The sequence below is a fragment of the Odontomachus brunneus genome, unplaced genomic scaffold, assembly GCF_010583005.1.
Source record: "Odontomachus brunneus isolate Ranch 3 - 2012 unplaced genomic scaffold, Obru_v1 Obru_scaffold_262, whole genome shotgun sequence".
In the NCBI taxonomy this organism is placed as follows: Eukaryota; Metazoa; Arthropoda; class Insecta; order Hymenoptera; family Formicidae; genus Odontomachus; species Odontomachus brunneus.
Window position 1 is genome coordinate 85,731 of NW_022639712.1, and position 17,801 is coordinate 103,531.

Here is a 17,801-nt window from a genome sequence, read left to right on the forward strand (position 1 = left end):
ATGCGTACCACGAATATTAATATATCTACCTTTTCAGAAAGTTGCTCACCAATAAAACAGTATACAAATATATTGAAAGTGAATGATATCACTAAAATACAATACGTACAAGTGGCTACGGCATTGCTGGCCTCCCATTCCTGTATAGAGAAATAAAATATATTAATAATTTTAGTAAAATATATATATTATATTTCACATCTCAAACATATATATATTTTACTTAATGATTTTTACATACCATAATTAAGCAATATATCATGAGGCATATTATGGAAGTACATGCCATAAGTTCTACGAAACTCGAGAAATGTACAACGCCTTGCACCATATCTAAAAAACTGAAAGCCATTGTATGACAAATGTAAGTCTTGTTCTCCGAAAATAATTAATTATCCATCATATTGACGTATATTTCAATTAGTACGATCAAAAAATTGATTGTACTAAAATACTATATGATATGCCATTTCAATTGATATAATAATAACAAATATTAATGCTTCAAATAAAATATAGCTACTAACATAATTGAGATCAAAGGATTATTACTTTCGTATTTTTATTTGATGTTGTACGATAACAGATAATTTCTTGTTCACATGCTCAAGCTCATGTTTGACCGTCAAATTGTTCATTAGTACCATTAAGATGTCTAATTGCGCGACGATATGCATCGTGAAGAGCGCCGCAATGCCACAACCTGCCACTGTGATCGTATACCTGAGGAAACCCGTCAAACACTGTACGAAGAACACAATCTCGTAAGCCGGACTGATCTGTGGATCGAACACTACATAGTAAGCAGGACACGGCAAAGGTCTAATTGTAATATTCTGAGCGGTGACAATCTTCCCTCTTGATAACGGTATGGCTGTTCGATATGTCATACCGGCGCCATACATAAATATACCACACAAGATCAACAAACGTCTGCCAGTTCTCGCGTGAAAAAGCATCGTGTTGCGCGCATTCGAACTAGTAACACTTTGAAAATCTTTCTCCACACACGCCAAGCAATCCTTCATTTGATTCTCCACGTACAACATATTGCTATACTTGAAAATCGACACAATCGTGAATAACACAAGGCCTATAATCTTAATTCTCGCGCGTGTCTCCTTCTGCACCACGAATATATAAAGGAGCATAGAAATTAGATCGCAACAAAGGATAAAGTAGCATCCGAAAAGCAGTACAATCTTCTTCAGCTTCTGCAGAAACCAAAAGTTCGTTTGCGTGCCCGGCCAAAGTCCCAATAGAGAGAAAACAATTCGATTCAACTTGCATGTGTAGTTTATGTCGCGCTCGTAGTCCTCATTGATAAACATAGTGTCAGATTTGAAATTTTATAATTGGACTTCCGAAACATAAAACGTAACGTGTGACAAGACGATCACCGTTTCTTCTTCTTGTCTGTTCGCAGGAGCCGCCTTCCATTTCTAGCAGAGTTTGGTAGCCGCGCGCTTGCGTGTTAGTACAATTGAAAGGACAGGTCATGCAAATCGTTAACAATGCACGCATGGAAACTTTGATGGAAATCTTGCAGGCTAGTCTATTTTTGAGATATGCAAGAAGAAAGTTTTCCTAACTTCATTTTAAATATTGAACAAGTTGAAACCCCTCGAGGAAAGGTTGATATGGTATTGAAGCCCAACGGCCATTGACTTTAAACAGAATGTTAACCTTATAAACGTGACTTCTATATACATTAAAGAAAAAGGTGATTAACTATTTCATTTTTGAGGAATACTATAAAATGTACGCGTAGAAGTACTTTTAGGTAATAAATAAAATGCAAATAAATTTTTTTCTATGGAAGGGCAAATGCTTGCAACTATAGTTTGACGTCCTTTTGTTATGCAGAGGGGAAATTTTCCTGCTAGATAGAGAAATCACGAATGGGTTGAGCAGAGAAACGTTTTGCAGAGAAAAATTATCCCTAATAATAAGTGTATAAGTCTTGGTCTTTGACTTGGCAGAAAACTAATATAATTCTATATTAAAGTGTTTTTTAAACAATGTGAAAAATAAATAGTAATTTTATAACTGAATAAGAAGAAAACCTGAAAGTAATGAATTCAAAAATGCTTATCTAACTTTGATATCGATATGATATATTATTCTGATTAGCCGCAAAACAACAGGTTTAATAACAAAAGAGAGGAGCTTTGATATTTAAAAGCAATACTTTTGATATCTAAAATGAAGATAGTATGATATAGAGCAAAATGATGATTTTTTGGTGTGACTACCAAATAAAGTTATCAAAGGGAGATCTCGTTGGTTGATTGTGACCAGTGAAAGCACTTCAGTGAAAGAATTGTGCACGCACTGAATAATCCTTCAGTATTTATTTCAAACGTACGCAGGAAATCTTCTTGTCTTGTGCAAACTATTCTTTGCTTCCAGTTAAAATGGTACGAAATTCTCTTTCCTTTTTGCGCAAATAAACTTGACTTGGTTTCATTTTATGAAAAATACTGCTTTAGCCAGAAATAAAATCCAGGCCGCCTCACTTGTAGGAAAGAACACCGTATTTAACTTTCGATGTTTAATTGCGTTTACTTCAATACATTACATACTTAATAATTCCTTTAATTCTACTCTTAGTTATCCGTGAGTAAATATATATAATTCAATCAACAACTGATCGAAGGAGATTTAAATACCCCAGGGCTGTTTTAACAACCTAAAATATAATATACTTAATTGTTAATTGTTTCTCCGTTTCCCCTCAAAAAATACACTATGAAATGAAAAGCATATGAAAGCTTTCAAATATACTTGTATCAAAGAATTTGCATATATTTTATATCAAAATAGGAACCTATTCTTTTTGAGCAAGAATGTTACTTACAGACCCAAATGTCCTAAACGATAATTCCACGAAATTGCCTGCTTTAAGCTTCATTGGCTTATTAGATATAAGCATGATTAAAATTAGTGCCCGCGCATTTGCATTCGGGAGAAGATGCCAATCTAACGTACATGCCGTCAAAGCCACTTGTTCCTCCTAGTTTCGTTAATAAATAACACAATAATATTTGAAGAAGAACAATCGTTGTATAATTGTGGCATTATTATCATCGCAAAGAATGAGTGAGAGTACATCACGAAAATTAATATATTTATGTACCTTTTCAGAAAGCTGCTCACCAATAAAACAATATACAAATATATTGAAAGTCAATGATATGACTATAATAAAATATGTACACATGGCTACAGTATTGCTGGCCTCCCATTCCTTCATAGAAAAATAAAATGTATTAATAATTGTAGTAATATATATACTCTCATATTTCTTTGATGATTTTAACATACCATTATAACATAATATATTATAAGGCATAACATGGAAGTACACGTCGTGACTTCAATTAGACTCGAATATTGTATAACGCCTTGTACCATATGCAACAAACTGGAAGCCATCGTAAGACAAATGTAAGTCTTGTTTCCCGAGATCGGATATACTTCGGATATATGAACAATCGAGTATATTTCACAAAGTATTCAACATATCATACAAAAGCACCATATGATGTGCCTCCAGCTGATACGACAATAACAACAAATATATTTAAATAAGATGCAAATATTAACACAATCGAGATCAAATGCGCGTATTGATGCATGCAAAAACAAACAAATGTTACTTTCGCGTTTTTATTTGATGCTCCACGATGACAGATAATTTTCTGTTCACATCCTCATCTTCGTGCTCGTTCGTTAAGTTGTTCATTAGTGCCATCAAGATGTCCAGTTGCGCGACGATGTGCATCGTGAAGAGCGCCGCGACACCGCAAGCTGCCACTGTGATCGTGTACTTGAAGAGACCCGTGAAGCACTGTACGAAGAACACAATCTCATAAGTCGGACTGATCTGCGGATCGAACACTACATAGTAAGCAGGACTCGGTAAAGGTCGAATCGTAATGTTCTGAGCAGTGACAATCTTTCCTCTTGACAACGGTATAAGTGTTCGATACGTCATCCCGGCGCCATACATGAATATACTGCACAGAATGAACAAACGTCTACCAGTTCGCACGTGGAAGAGCATCGTGTTGCGGGCAGTCGGACTGGTAACACTTTGAAAATCTTTCTCCACACGCGCCATGCAACTCCTCATTTGATTCTTTATATACAACAGATTGCTGTATTTAAGAATAGACACTATCGTAAATAACAAAGTGGCCATAACTTTAATCCTCGCGCGAGTCCCTTTCAACACCATAAATATGTAGAGAAGCATAGACGTTAGTTCGAAAGAGAGAAGAACAAAGAAACCAAAGATCAGCACGGTCTCCTTCGTTTTCTGCAGAATCCAAAAATTCGTGTTCGTGTACGGCCAGATTCCTAATAAACGAAGAACAAATCGATTCAATTCGTATGTATAGTTAATGTCACGTTCGTAATTTTTATTGTTATACATTGTGAAATTTCTTCAACTTGAGATTCTATATCGCTACTTTCGAGTTTGTGAAGTATAAAACGCAACGTGAGTAGACAATGACTACATTCTCTTCTTCGCTTTGCCTGTCCACTTCGAGCAGGATTCGATATCCGCGCGCGCTTGCGTGTTGCAACGATGGAAATGACAGGTAAAACTAATCATTAACAATATATGCGTGGCAATCTTCGCTAGCTAGCCTATTTTTGAGTTATACAAGAAGAAAGTTCTTCTGGCTACATTTCAAATATTGAACAAGTTAAAGTTCTATGAGGAAAGGTTTTTACTGATACCGCGCCGAGATATCAAACGGCCATTGACTTCGAACAGAATATCGACCTTACAAACACGATTTGTATATGCGTTAAGGGAAAGATGGGTAAATATATATCTTTTGAAAAATATTATAAAATGTAGACGTATTAATATTTCTGTGAATAATATATTAAAATCAGATATATTTTTCTATGAAAAAGGTGTTCTTCACAACTTTAAATTGTCTTTTCTTCATTAAATGTAGGAGACATTTACGTACTGGGTAAAACAGCTGCGATTCGTTTCACGTTCTGCAAAAAGATAATAACAGTAAACGAGATTCCGTCTTTTTCTTGGTAGGAGAAATCAGTAGTAGTGTAATTTTATATTAAAACATTTCTTAGACTTTAGCAAAAATAAATAGTGATTTAATAACTGAGAAAGAGAAAGAAACTTGAAAGTAACGGAATGTACTTCACCTAGTACCGATATCTGTAATATCTATCTTTATGTTTAGCTGCTATATAAAACGTTTTATTCTACGACGCCCTTTTCAATCCCTAGAAAAGAGTAGAGATCTCTATTCTTTTGGTATTAAATTACTTTTATTTCAAAATTCTATACTTAATAGCACTTTTGATTCTACGCGTATTTAACTGAGTAAATATCATATAACTCAGTCAACAACTGATAAAAGGAGATTTAAGTAACCCATGGCCGTCTTAACAACCTAAAATATAATATATTTATGTTAATTGCTATTCAATTCGACAAAAGAAATGGTATAATCTCTGCAGTATAACGATTATAAGAAATTTCATACTTGCAGACATATTTGAAATAAGAAAGATGCACTTACTAAACATAAAAATAAGGGAAACGAATTTTCTGAACAAAAGCATTACTTACGGCCCCGAATGTCTTAAAGGATAACTCCACATAATTTCCTGCTTTAAGTTTTACTGGTTTATTTGACATGAGCATGATTAAAATTAATGCCCGTGCTTCTGCCTCCGGAAAAACGTGCCAATCTAACGTAGCCGCCGTTAAGGCTACCTGGTCTCCCTAGTTGCAAATGAATGATATTTAAAGAAGAAGCATCGCGATATTTGTCCTCTCGACTAAATGTGATATTATCATTGTCGCAATATATATGTGCAAGAGTGAATCATATAGTTTAATCTACCTTTTCAGAGAGCTGCTCACCAATGAAACAATAAACAAATATGTTGAAGGTCATAGATATCAGTGAAATAACATACGTATACATGACTATGGTATTACTGTCCTCCCATTCCTGTAAAGAGAAGCAAATTATATTATTTATCATTTGATAATATCGTTATATACACATGCATATATTTTATTTAATGATTTTTACATACCATGATAACATAATATATAATAAGGCATAACATAAAAGTGCACGTCATGACTTCAAGTAGACTCGAAAACTGTATAACGCTTTGCACCATATGCAACAAGCTGGAAGTCATCGTAAGACAAATGTAAGTTCCGTCCTCCGGAAATTACCGGATATACTTTACAAGGTAAAGTATTTATTACACTAAAGCTCCATACGACGCGTCTTCAGTTAATACGATAATAACAATAAATATATGTACTTTAAGTATAATGAAGATATTAACACAATCGTAATCAAATGTACGTGCTGATGCATGCAAAAACAACAAATGTTACTTTCGCGTTCTTATTTGATGCTCCACAATCACTGATAATTTTCTGTTCACATCCCCAAGTTCGTGTTCGTTCGTCAAGTTGTTCATTAATATCATCAAGATGTCCAATTGTGCGACGATGTGCATCGAAAAGAGTGCTGCAATGCCGCAAGCTGCCACTGTGATTGTGTATTTGAAAAGGCCTGTGAAAAACTGTACGAAAAACACAATCTCGTAAGCTGGACTGATCTGCGGATCGAACAGTACATAGTAAGCAGGAACTGGCAAGAGTCTAATCGTAATGTTCTGAGCAGTGACAATCTTTCCTCTTGCTAACGGTATGATTGTTCGATATGTCATCCCGGAGCCATATAGGAATATACCGCACAGTATAAATAAACGTCTGCCGATTCTCGTGTAGAAGAGCATTGTGTTACGGGCAAACGGACTGGTGACACTTTGAAAATCCTTCTCGACATACGCCATGCAACTCCTCATTTGATTCTTTACGTACAACAAATTGCTGTATTTTAGGATTGACACAATCGTGAATAACACAGCTGCCGATAGTTTAATTCTCGCGCGAGTCCCTTTTAACACCATTAATACGTAAAGAAGTATAGACGTTAGTTCAAAAAAGAGGAGGACATAAAAACCAAAGATCAACACCTTCTCCAAAATTCGCAGAATCCAAAAACTCGTGTTCGTGTATGGCCAGATTCCCAATAAACGAAGAACGAATCGATTCAATTTATACGTATAATTTATGTCACGTTCATAATTTTTATTTTTGTACATCGCGAATATCTTTGACATAAAACTTTATATCGGAGCCCTTGCGTTTGCGGTGCATAAAAAGTAAGGTGACTCGAGAACGACTGATTCTTCTTCTCCTCGTCTGGCCGCATCGAGCAGAATTTGTACGTGCGCGCGCTTGCGTGTTGCAACAATTGAAACGATACGCGGAATTAACAATATATGCGTAGCAACTTTAATGGAAATCTCACAAGCTAGTCTATTTCAGTATTACAGAAGGAGAAAGTTCTTCTAGCTACATTTCAAACATTGAACAAGTTGAATTTCTACGAGAAAGGTTTTTTATTGATACCGCACCGATACCAAACGGCCATTGACTTCGAACAGAATATCGACCTTACAAATGCGATTCGTAAATGCGTTAAGGGAAAGATGTGTAAATATATCTCTTTTAAAAAATATTATAAAATGTAGACCTATTAATATTTCTGTAAATAATACATTAAATTCAGATAAATATTTTCCTATGAAAGAGCTGTTCTTCACAACTTTAAATTCTATTCTTCATTAAACGTAGGAGACATTTACGTGCTGGATAAAATAGCAGCGATTGGTTTCACGTTCTGCAAAAAAATAATTCACAATAACAGTAAACAAAACTCGGTTTTTTCTTGATAGGAGAAATCAGTGGTAGAGTAATTTTACGTTAAAACTTTTCTTAGTCTTTAACAAAAATAAATAGCGATCCTATAACTGAGTAAGAGAAAGAAACTCGAAAGTAGTGGTATATATTTCACATAGTACCGATATCTGTTACATCTGTTTCTATGATCGGCCACTATACAAAAACGTTTTATTCTATAACGCGCTCTCTCATCCCTCACAAAAGAGAAGAAATCTCTATTCTTTTATTATTTTTATTTCAAAATTGTATACTTAAAAGCACCTCTGATTTTCTACGCGTATTTATCTGTGAAGAAATATACATTTATTTGTGAGTAACTCAGTCAACAACTGATAGAAGTAGATTTAAATATCCCGTGGCCGTCTTAACAACCTAAAATATAATATATTTACGTTAATCGCTTTTCTATTTAACAAAAGAAATGATGTAATCTCTGGGGTATAATGGTTATAAGAGTTTTCGTACTTGCAGACATACTTGAATTTAGAAAGTTACACCTACTGCATATGAAAATAAGGGAAACAGATTTTCTGGACAAAAGTATTACTTACGGACCCGAATGTCTTAAAAGATAACTCCACAAAATTTCCTGCCTTGAGTTTTACTGGCTTATTTGACATAAGCATGATTAAAATTAATGCCCGTGCTTTTGACTCCGGTAAAACGTGCCAATCTAACGTAGCCGCCGTTAAGGCTACCTGGTCTCCCTAGTTGCGAATAAATGATACTTAAAGAAGGAGCAATGCGATATTTGTCGTTTCGGCTAAATATGATATTATTATTGTCCCAATATATATGTGCAAAAGTGAATAATGTTGAATCTACCTTTTCAGAGAGCTGCTCACCAATGAAACAATAAACAAATATGTTGAAAGTCATAGATATCACTGAAATTACATACGTACACGTGGCTATAGCATTACTGTCCTCCCATTCCTGGAAAGAGAAGCAAAATATATTATTTATTATTTCATAATATCGTCATATAGGTACATACACATATATTTCATTTAATGATTTGTACATACCATAATAACATAATATATAACAAGGCATAACATAAAAGTGCACGTCATGACTTCAAGTAGACTCGAATATTGTATAATGCTTTGCACCATATGCAACAAACTGGAAGTCATCGTAAGACAAATGTAAGTTCCGTCCTTCGAGAACAACCGGATATACTTCACAAAGTAAAGTATTTATTATACTAAAGTTCCATACAACGTGTCTTCAGTTAATACGATAATAACAACAAATATATATATACATACAAATATATATATACTTTAAATATAATGCAAATATTAACGTAATCATGATCAAATGTACGTGCTGATGCATGCAAAAACAACAAATGTTACTTTCGCGTCCTTATTTGATGCTTCACAATAACCGATAATTTTCTGTTCACATCCCCAAGTTCGTGTTCGTTCGTCAAGTTGTTCATCAATACCATTAATATGTCCAATTGTGCGACGACGTGCATCGAAAAGAGCGCCGCAATACCGCAAGCTGCTACTGTGATTGTGTATTTGAAAAGACCGGTGAAAAGCTGTACGAAAAACACAATCTCATAAACCGGACTGATCTGCGGATCGAACACTATATAGTAAGCAGGACTCGGTAAGGGTCTAATCGTAATGTTCTGAGCAGTGATAATCTTCCCTCTTGACAACGGTATGAGTGTTCGATACGTCATCCCGGCGCCATACATGAATATACTGCACAGAATGAACAAACGTCTACCAGTTCGCACGTGGAAGAGCATCGTGTTGCGGGTAGTTGGACTGACGACACTTTGAAAATCCTTCTCAATGTGCGCCATGTAACTCCTCATTTGATTCTTCACGTACAATAAATTGCTATATTTTAGGATCGACACAATCGTGAATAACACAGCTGCCGTTAGTTTAATTCTCGCGCGAGTCCCTTTTAACACCATTAATACATAAAGAAGCATAGACGTTAGTTCGAAAAAGAGGAGGACATAGAAACCAAAGATCAGCACCTTCTCCATCTTTCGCAGAATCCAAGAATTCATGTTTGTGTATGGCCAGATTCCCATTAAACGAAGAATGAATCGGTTCAAATTATACGTATAATTTATGTCACGTTCGTAATTTTTATTTTTATACATCGCGAATATCTTTGACATAAGACTCTATATCGAAGCCCTCGCGTTAGCGAAGTATAAAAAGTAACGTGACTCGAGAACGACTGCTCCTTCTTCTCCTTGTCTAACCGCATCGAGCAGAACTTGTACGTGCACGCGCTTGCGTATTGCAACGATTGAAACGATACGCGGAATTAATCATTAACAATATATACGTAGCAACTTTAACGGAAATCTCACAAGCTAGTCTATTTTAGTATTACAGAAGAAAAATAAAGTTCTTCTTGCTACATTTCAAGCATTGAACAAGTTGAAGTTCTACGAGGAAGGTTTTTTATTGATACCGCACCGATATCAAACGGCCATTGACTTTGAGCAGGATGTCGACCCTACAAACGCGATTTGTATGTACGTTAAGGGAAAAATGTGTAAATATATTTTTTTGAAAAATATTATAAAATGTAGTCCTGTTAATATTTCTGTGAATAATTCAGATAAATATTCAGTAATTAAATTCAGATAAATATTTTTCTATAAAAGAAGTGTTATTCGTAATTTTAAATTGTCTTTTCTTCATTAAATGTAGGAGACATTTACGTGCTGAGTAAGGCAGCTACGATTCGTTTCACGTTCTGCAAAAAAATAATTCACAATAACAATAAACGAGACTCGGTCTTTTTCTTGGTAGGAGGAATCAGTGATAATTTTACGTTGAAACATTTGTTAGACTTTAGCAAAAATAAATAGTAATCCTATAATTGAGTAAGAGAAAGAGGCCTATTCTATAACGTTTAATGATGTCGTTATGTATCGCTGTGCAGTTATTTCATAATACAAAAAAATCTGTCCAATGATATATAACGAAGTCGTTAAAAGTTATAGAATATACCTCAAAGAAACTCGTAAGTAGTGGTATGTATTTCACATAGTACCGATATCTCTAGCATCTGTTTTTATAATCAGCCACTATACAAAAACGTTTTATTCTATGACACGCTCTCTCATCCCTCACAAAAGAGAAGAGATCTCTATTCTTTTATTATTTAATTATTTTTATTTCAAAATTGTATACTTAAAAGCACCTCTGATTTTCTACGCGTATTTATCTGTGAGTAAATATTTATTTATCTGTGAGTAACTCAGTCAACAACTGATAGAAGTAGATTTAAGTATCCCGTCGCCGTCTTAACAACCTAAAATATAATATATTTACGTTAATCGTTTTTCTATTTAACAAAGGAAATGATGTAATCTCTGGGATGTAATGGTTATAAGAGCTTTCGTACTTACAGACATACTTGAATTAAGAAAGTTACACTTACTGCATATGAAAATAGGGGAAACGGATTTCATGAACGAAAATATTACTTACGGACCCGAATGTCTTAAAAGATAACTCCACAAAATTTCCTGCCTTGAGTTGTATTGGCTTATTTGACATAAGCATAATTAATATTAATCCCCGCGCTTTTGCATCCGGAAAAACGTGCCAATCTAACGTAGCCGCCGTTAAAGCTACCTGGTCTCCCTAGTTGCGAATAAATAATTTTAAAGAAGAAACATCGCGATATTTGTCGTTGCAGCTGAATGTAGTGTTATTATTACCGTAATGTATGTGTAAGAATGAATCATATATTTTAATATATCTACCTTTTCAGACAGCTGTTCACCAATAAAACAATAAACAAATATGTTGAAGGTCATAGATATCGCTAAGATAAGATAAGTACACGTGGCTACAGTATTATTGTTCTCCCATTCCTGTATAGAAAAACAAATTATATTATTTATCCTTACATAATATCGTCATATACACACGGATATATTCTATTTAATGATTTTTACATACCATGATAACATAATATATAACAAGGCATAATATAGAAGTACACGTCATGACTTCAAATAAACTCGAATATTGTATAACGCTTTGCACCATATGCAACAAGCTGGAAGTCATCGTAAGACAAATGTAAATCCCGTCCTCCGGAAACTACCGGATATATTTTACAAGGTGAAGTATTTGTCATACTAAAGCTCCATACGCGTCTCCAATTAATACAATAGTAATAACAAATATATATATATATATATATATATATATATATATATATACTTCAAATATAATGCAGATATTAACACAATCGAGATCAAATGTACGTGCATGCAAAAACAACAAATATTACTGTCGCGTTCTTATTTGATGCTCCACAATAACTGATAATTTTCTGTTCACATCCCCAAGTTCGTGTTTGTTCGTCAAGTTGTTCATTAGTACCATCAAGATGTCCAATTGTGCGACGATGTGCATTGAGAAGAGAGCCGCAATGCCGCAAGCTGCCACTGTGATTGTATATTTGAAAAGACCGGTGAAAAACTGTACGAAAAACACAATCTCATAAGTCGGACTGATTTGCGGATCGAACACTATAAAGTAAGCAGGACTCGGCAAGGGTCTAATCGTAACGTTCTGAGCAGTGACGATCTTCCCTCTTGCTAACGGTATGAGTATTCGATACGTTATTCCGGAGCCATACATGAATATGCCGCACAGTATAATTAAACGTCTGCCGATTCTCGTGTGGAAGAGCATCGTGTTACGTGCAATCGGACTAATGACACTTTGAAAATCCTTCTCGACATACGCCATGCAATTCCTCATTTTATTCTTCACGTACAACAAATTACTGTATTTTAGGATTGACACAATCGTGAATAACACAGCTGCCGTTATTTTAATTCTCGCGCGAGCTCCTTTTAACACCATGAATACGTAAAGAAGCATGGACGTTAGTTCGAAAACGAGAAGAACATAAAAACCAAAGATTAGCACGACCTTCCCCAGTTTTCGTAGAATCCAAAAATTCGTGTTCGTGTATGGCCAGATTCCCAATAAACGAAGAACGAAACGGTTCAATTCATACGTATAGTTTATGTCACGTTCGTAATTTTTATTTTTGTACATCGCGAAAACTTTTGCCTTAAGATTTCATATCGGAGCCCTCGCGTTCGCGAAGTATAAAAAGTGACTGGACAACGACTGCTTCTTCTTCTCCTCGTCTGGCCGCATCGAGCAGGACTTGTACGCGCGCGCGCTTGCGTGTGTAACGTTTGAAATGATACGCAGAATTGTAGCAATATGTGTAATTGTAGCAATAGCGTATGTGTAGCAACTTTAACGGAAATTTCACAAGCTAATCTATTTTAGTATTACAGAAGAAGAAAGTTCTTCCAGGTACATTTTAAATATTGAGCAAGTTATAGTCCTACGAAGAAAGGTTGTCATTGATACCGCAACGATACCAATCGACCATTGACTTTGAGCAGGATGTCGACCTTATACACGCAACTTATATATATATATATATATATATATATATATATATATATATTAAGAAGAAAGTGAGTAACTATATCTCTTTTAAAAATTATTATAAGATGTATAAGAACGTGTATAAATATTTTTATGAATAATAAATGAAATGCAAATGAATATTTTTCTATGGCTAATAGCGTTCGCTTTTTGAAGTTAATTTTTTTTTGTTACATGGAATGCACGTTTTCCTGCTAGATAACATATTTCAGTTGGTTTGATGTTCTGCAAATAACAATTACCCATAATAAAAGTGAGTCAGGTTTTATCTTTGATATTGCAAAAAAGTCAGACATATTTTCTTCCTAACATTTTCTCTATACACTGACTAAACAATATATTATAAATATGCATATTGTGGAGGCACACGTCATGAGTTCTACAAAACTCGAAAAATGTGAAACGTCTTGTACCATATACAATAAACTGGAAGTTATCGTACAACAAATATAAGACTTGTCCTCCAAATACAATCACATATATATTTCACAAAATAAAATATTTATCATACTGAAGTGCCATGCGATATACATGATACATTAAAATAACAACAAATATATTTGCTTCAAATGAAGTAAAAATATTAACATAATCGAAATCAAATGTGCATGTTAATGCATGCACAAACAAACAAATGTTACGTTCGCATTTTTATTTGATGTTCCACGATGACAAATAATTTTCTGTTCACATCCTTATCTGCGTATTTGTTTGTTAAGTTGTTCATATTATTGCCATCAAAATGTCCAATTGCGCGATGATGTGCATCGTAAAGAGCGATACTGCAAGCTGCCACTGTGATCGTGTACTTGAAGAGACCTGTGAAACTTTTTACGAAGAACATAATCTCATGAATCAGACTATTCTGTAGATCGAACACTATATAATAAGCAAGACTCGGCAAAGATCTAATCGTAATAATCTGAATGATGATCTTTTATCTTGATATCAGTATTCGATATGTTATCCTGACTCATAAATAATCCCATACATAAATATCCAGTACATAAATATATCACACAAGATAAATAAACATCTGCTCCACGATCTTTTCAACCCCCTGCAAAATCCAAAAATTCGTGTTCTTGTATAACCAGATTTCTAATAAACGAAAGAGAAATATATTCAATTCGTACATATAGTTTATGTCGTGTTCGCAATTTTTATTGTTGTATATTGTTAAATATTTTTGACTTGCAAATATATATCAGTACTTTCACGTTCATGAAGTATGAAATGTGACTGAATAGCGAAAGTTTCTTCTTCTTCTGCTTATCTGTCCTTGTCTGTCCACAAACAACTTGTATCTTTATTTCCCTCAAATTTTTTCTTTCCAAATGGCAAATCTAGACCACTGTTATTTACTAGCCAATGTTAGTACCATCCATAATTGTTTATTTTCGCAAAATGTCATATCATATATGATATTATATTAGAAGACACAATATATTTTTAATTAAACTAATTGTGTACCCTTCAATACATCCTTGTACTATCTATAGCTCAAAAACAATTACATCAATAATGTACATATTTCTGAATAAAATATAATATATAACTACAGGCATTATAGCTGCACAACTTTTTAGATATTCAGAAACAATAAAACTTATATCACTTCTAAACTTGAGAAAACAGCAATCAAGCTTCGTTATATGCTACGCTATGAAAAAAAGTACTCAAATGTTTCTTAATAGAATATAGCATCATACACAATTAAAACATTAATAGCACGTATATTTATATTTTTATCCATATTTAAACTTTCTATTCTAAAGCTTACCGCGTATCGAAATGATTACGATCTACTCTCTTGACTCTAACCAAAAATAACGCGTTTAACTTCTTGTTGCTTGCATTTTAAAAACGAGGAAAACACTCTACTTTTAATATAAAATTACTTTTATTTCAACATTGCATATTTAATATTACTTCCGACTTTATGTTTATTTAATTCAAAGTAAGTATATTCAAAGTAAGTAGAATTCAGTCAAAAACTGTTCGAATAATATTTAAATATCCCATAGCCGTTTTAACAACCTAAAACAATAACCTTATGTTAATCGCTTTTACATTTAATAAAAAAAATCAGTATCTCAGATATAGGAAATATAGAAGAAACGTATTTACATTAAAAAATTCACATCTTCTACGTATAAAAACAGAAGGACTGTATTCTTTAAGCGAAAATATTACTTACAGACCCAAATGTCCTAAAAGATAACTCCACGAAATTGCCGGCTTTAAGTTTCATTGGCGTATTTGACATAAGCATGATTAAAATTAGTGATCGCGCTTCTGCATCAGGAAGAAGGTACCAATTTAACGTACACGCTGTCAAGGCTACCTGATCGCTCTAGTTTCGTTAATGAATGACAGACATCAGAGTGACGTTTGAGAAAAAGCATAGAAATAAATGTTGTTTCGATTAAATGGCATTGATTGAATTGCAACAATTCGTGGGAAAGTAGAACGGATTAAACGGAGCAGTAAACTCAAATACCATTTTGCGAAATGCACAATAGTTTTCGAGTAATTAATTATTTTGTCTGAACAAATAAGTGCACGGGAAGCGGCAGCCGAAAGAAAGATGTTATTTACTAGCCATATTTAAACTACTTCGGTCGGCGCGCGCTTATTTGTTCAGACAAAATAATTAATTACTCGAAAAGTATTGCGAATTTCGCAAAATGGTATATAAGCTTTCTGCTCCGTGTAATCCGTTCTATTTTCCTACGAATTTTTTTAAGAAAGGTTTCGGACATTCTGTATATATAAAAGAAAGTATCACACAAAAAAACCATACTTACCTTTTCAGAGAGCTGCTCTCCAATAAAACAATATACAAATATGTTAAAAACCAATGGAGAGAGTATTATCAAGTACGTACACATAGCTAGAGAATTGCTGTCCTCCCATTCCTGTACAAAGGAACAAAATATTTTATTCTATTGTATCGCATACACACGTACACACGTTACACAATAATTTTTACGTACGACAATTATACAATATATCATAAGGCATATCATGGAAGTACACGTCATGAGTTCTATAAAACTCGAAAAGTGTATGACGTCTTGCACCATGCGTAAGAAACTGGAAAATATAGCAAGACAAATGTACGTTTATTCTCCGAAAACAATCAGACATACTTCACAAAATAAGATATTTGTATACATAATTGACACGTAAAATTTTATCATATATAAAATAATAACAACAAATACATATATTTCAAAGGTATGTAAATACTAATATAATCTCGATCAAATGTGCGTGTTGATGTATGCAAAACTAAACAAATATTACTTTTGCGTTTTTATTTGACGTTCCACGATAGTAGATAATTTCTCCTTTACATTTTCAAGGTTATATTCGTTCGTTAAGCTGTTCATTAGCATCATCAAAATGTCTAATTGCGCGACGATATGCATTGTAAAAAGAGCTGCTATGCCGCAAGCTGCTACTGTAATCGTGTACTTGAAGACCCCCAGGAAACACTGTACGAAGAACACAATCTCGTAAGCCGGACTAATATACGGATCAAACACTACATAGTGACCAGGACACGGCAGTGGTCTAGTCGTAACGTTCTGAACAGTGACGATCTTCCCCCTCACCAACGGTAAAAGAGTTCGATACGTCATTCCGCCAGAATACATAAATATACCGCACAAGATGAACAATCGTCTGCTGATTTTCGCGTGGAAAAGCATCGTGTTACGCATAGTCGGATTAACGATATTTTGAAAGTCCTTCTCAACACACGCTATGCAATTTTTCATTTGATTTTTCACGTAAAACAAATTGCTGTACTTGAGAACTGTTACGATCGTAAATAACAAGCTGGCCATAAATTTTAATTTCGCGCGAGGACTATTCAGAATCATGACTATATAAAGAACCATAGACATAAGTTCGAAACAGAGAAGAAAGTAAAAAATGAAAATCAGCACGTTCTTTTTCAGCTTCTGTAAAAGACAATACTTCTTGTTTGTGTACGGCCAGACGCCCAATATGCGAAGAACAAATCGATTCAATTCGTATGTAAAGTTTATGTCACGTTCGTAATTTTTATTGTTGTACATTGTGAAAAGTTTTCGACTTTTAACTCTGTATCGATAATTTAGCTTTCATGAAGTGTAAAACGCGATGTCACGAAACGACTGCTTCTTTTTCTTCTTGTCTGTTCACCGCAAGCAGAACTTAGTACCTACGCGCGCTTGCGTATTGCAACGATTGAAATGACACGTCAAGTTGATCATTAACAATGTATGCGTAGCAACTTTAACGGAAATCTCGTAGGCTACTCTATTTTTGCTTGATATAAGAAGAAAGTTTTTTAACTGCTTTTCAATTATTGAACGTAGAGAAGGGTTGTCATTGATACCACTACGATATCAAGTCAAGCCATTGACTTTCGAAGGATGTTGACCTTACAAACGCACGTTTAAAGAGAAAATAATATTTAGTAA

At 34.2% G+C, this 17,801-nt stretch overlaps 6 protein-coding genes and 1 pseudogene across 10 annotated transcripts in view; all 7 read right to left on the minus strand.

Annotated features, from left to right (window-relative positions):
• The window catches only part of LOC116852953, a 2,729-nt pseudogene extending 1,303 nt beyond the window's left edge, over window positions 1-1,426 (minus strand).
• Window positions 1-17,801, minus strand: part of LOC116852913 — a 26,401-nt gene that overhangs the window by 6,227 nt on the left and 2,373 nt on the right. The gene's annotated exons all lie outside the window — the stretch shown is intronic.
• On the minus strand, window positions 1,434-4,484 carry LOC116852912 (odorant receptor 82a-like). The gene is made up of 5 exons (XM_032833703.1): window positions 3,663-4,484; window positions 3,328-3,427; window positions 3,140-3,250; window positions 2,861-3,016; window positions 1,434-2,692 (listed from the first exon to the last, which is right to left on the minus strand). Exons 1-5 carry the CDS (start codon window positions 4,439-4,441, stop codon window positions 2,639-2,641), a joined length of 1,200 nt encoding a protein of 399 aa, XP_032689594.1. The 5' UTR covers window positions 4,442-4,484; the 3' UTR covers window positions 1,434-2,638.
• LOC116852908 lies at window positions 4,550-7,231 on the minus strand. Its single transcript, XM_032833699.1, has 5 exons — window positions 6,416-7,231; window positions 6,100-6,199; window positions 5,901-6,011; window positions 5,624-5,779; window positions 4,550-5,444 (listed from the first exon to the last, which is right to left on the minus strand). Exons 1-5 carry the CDS (start codon window positions 7,207-7,209, stop codon window positions 5,391-5,393), a joined length of 1,215 nt encoding a protein of 404 aa, XP_032689590.1. The 5' UTR covers window positions 7,210-7,231; the 3' UTR covers window positions 4,550-5,390.
• LOC116852907 lies at window positions 7,674-10,029 on the minus strand. 4 transcript variants are annotated; one of them, XM_032833697.1, is made up of 5 exons: window positions 9,199-10,029; window positions 8,863-8,962; window positions 8,660-8,770; window positions 8,386-8,541; window positions 7,674-7,772 (listed from the first exon to the last, which is right to left on the minus strand). In XM_032833697.1, exons 1-5 carry the CDS (start codon window positions 9,990-9,992, stop codon window positions 7,734-7,736), a joined length of 1,200 nt encoding a protein of 399 aa, XP_032689588.1. In that variant the 5' UTR covers window positions 9,993-10,029; the 3' UTR covers window positions 7,674-7,733. The 4 variants fall into 4 exon arrangements, with proteins under 4 accessions (XP_032689588.1, XP_032689589.1, XP_032689587.1 ...); XM_032833698.1 differs by lacking the exon at window positions 7,674-7,772 and adding an exon at window positions 8,051-8,206 and having other exon boundaries at window positions 8,390-8,541; XM_032833696.1 differs by lacking the exon at window positions 7,674-7,772 and adding an exon at window positions 8,051-8,206.
• On the minus strand, window positions 11,033-12,943 carry LOC116852911. Its single transcript, XM_032833702.1, has 5 exons — window positions 12,137-12,943; window positions 11,800-11,899; window positions 11,601-11,711; window positions 11,323-11,478; window positions 11,033-11,143 (listed from the first exon to the last, which is right to left on the minus strand). The coding sequence occupies exons 1-5, from the start codon at window positions 12,913-12,915 to the stop codon at window positions 11,090-11,092; spliced, it is 1,200 nt and encodes a 399-aa protein (XP_032689593.1). The 5' UTR covers window positions 12,916-12,943; the 3' UTR covers window positions 11,033-11,089.
• LOC116852909 lies at window positions 13,380-17,795 on the minus strand. 2 transcript variants are annotated; one of them, XM_032833700.1, is made up of 5 exons: window positions 16,636-17,759; window positions 16,323-16,422; window positions 16,134-16,244; window positions 15,524-15,679; window positions 15,203-15,363 (listed from the first exon to the last, which is right to left on the minus strand). In XM_032833700.1, exons 1-5 carry the CDS (start codon window positions 17,412-17,414, stop codon window positions 15,310-15,312), a joined length of 1,200 nt encoding a protein of 399 aa, XP_032689591.1. In that variant the 5' UTR covers window positions 17,415-17,759; the 3' UTR covers window positions 15,203-15,309. The 2 variants fall into 2 exon arrangements, with proteins under 2 accessions (XP_032689592.1, XP_032689591.1); XM_032833701.1 differs by lacking the exons at window positions 15,203-15,363; window positions 15,524-15,679 and adding an exon at window positions 13,380-14,150 and having other exon boundaries at window positions 16,214-16,244; window positions 16,636-17,795.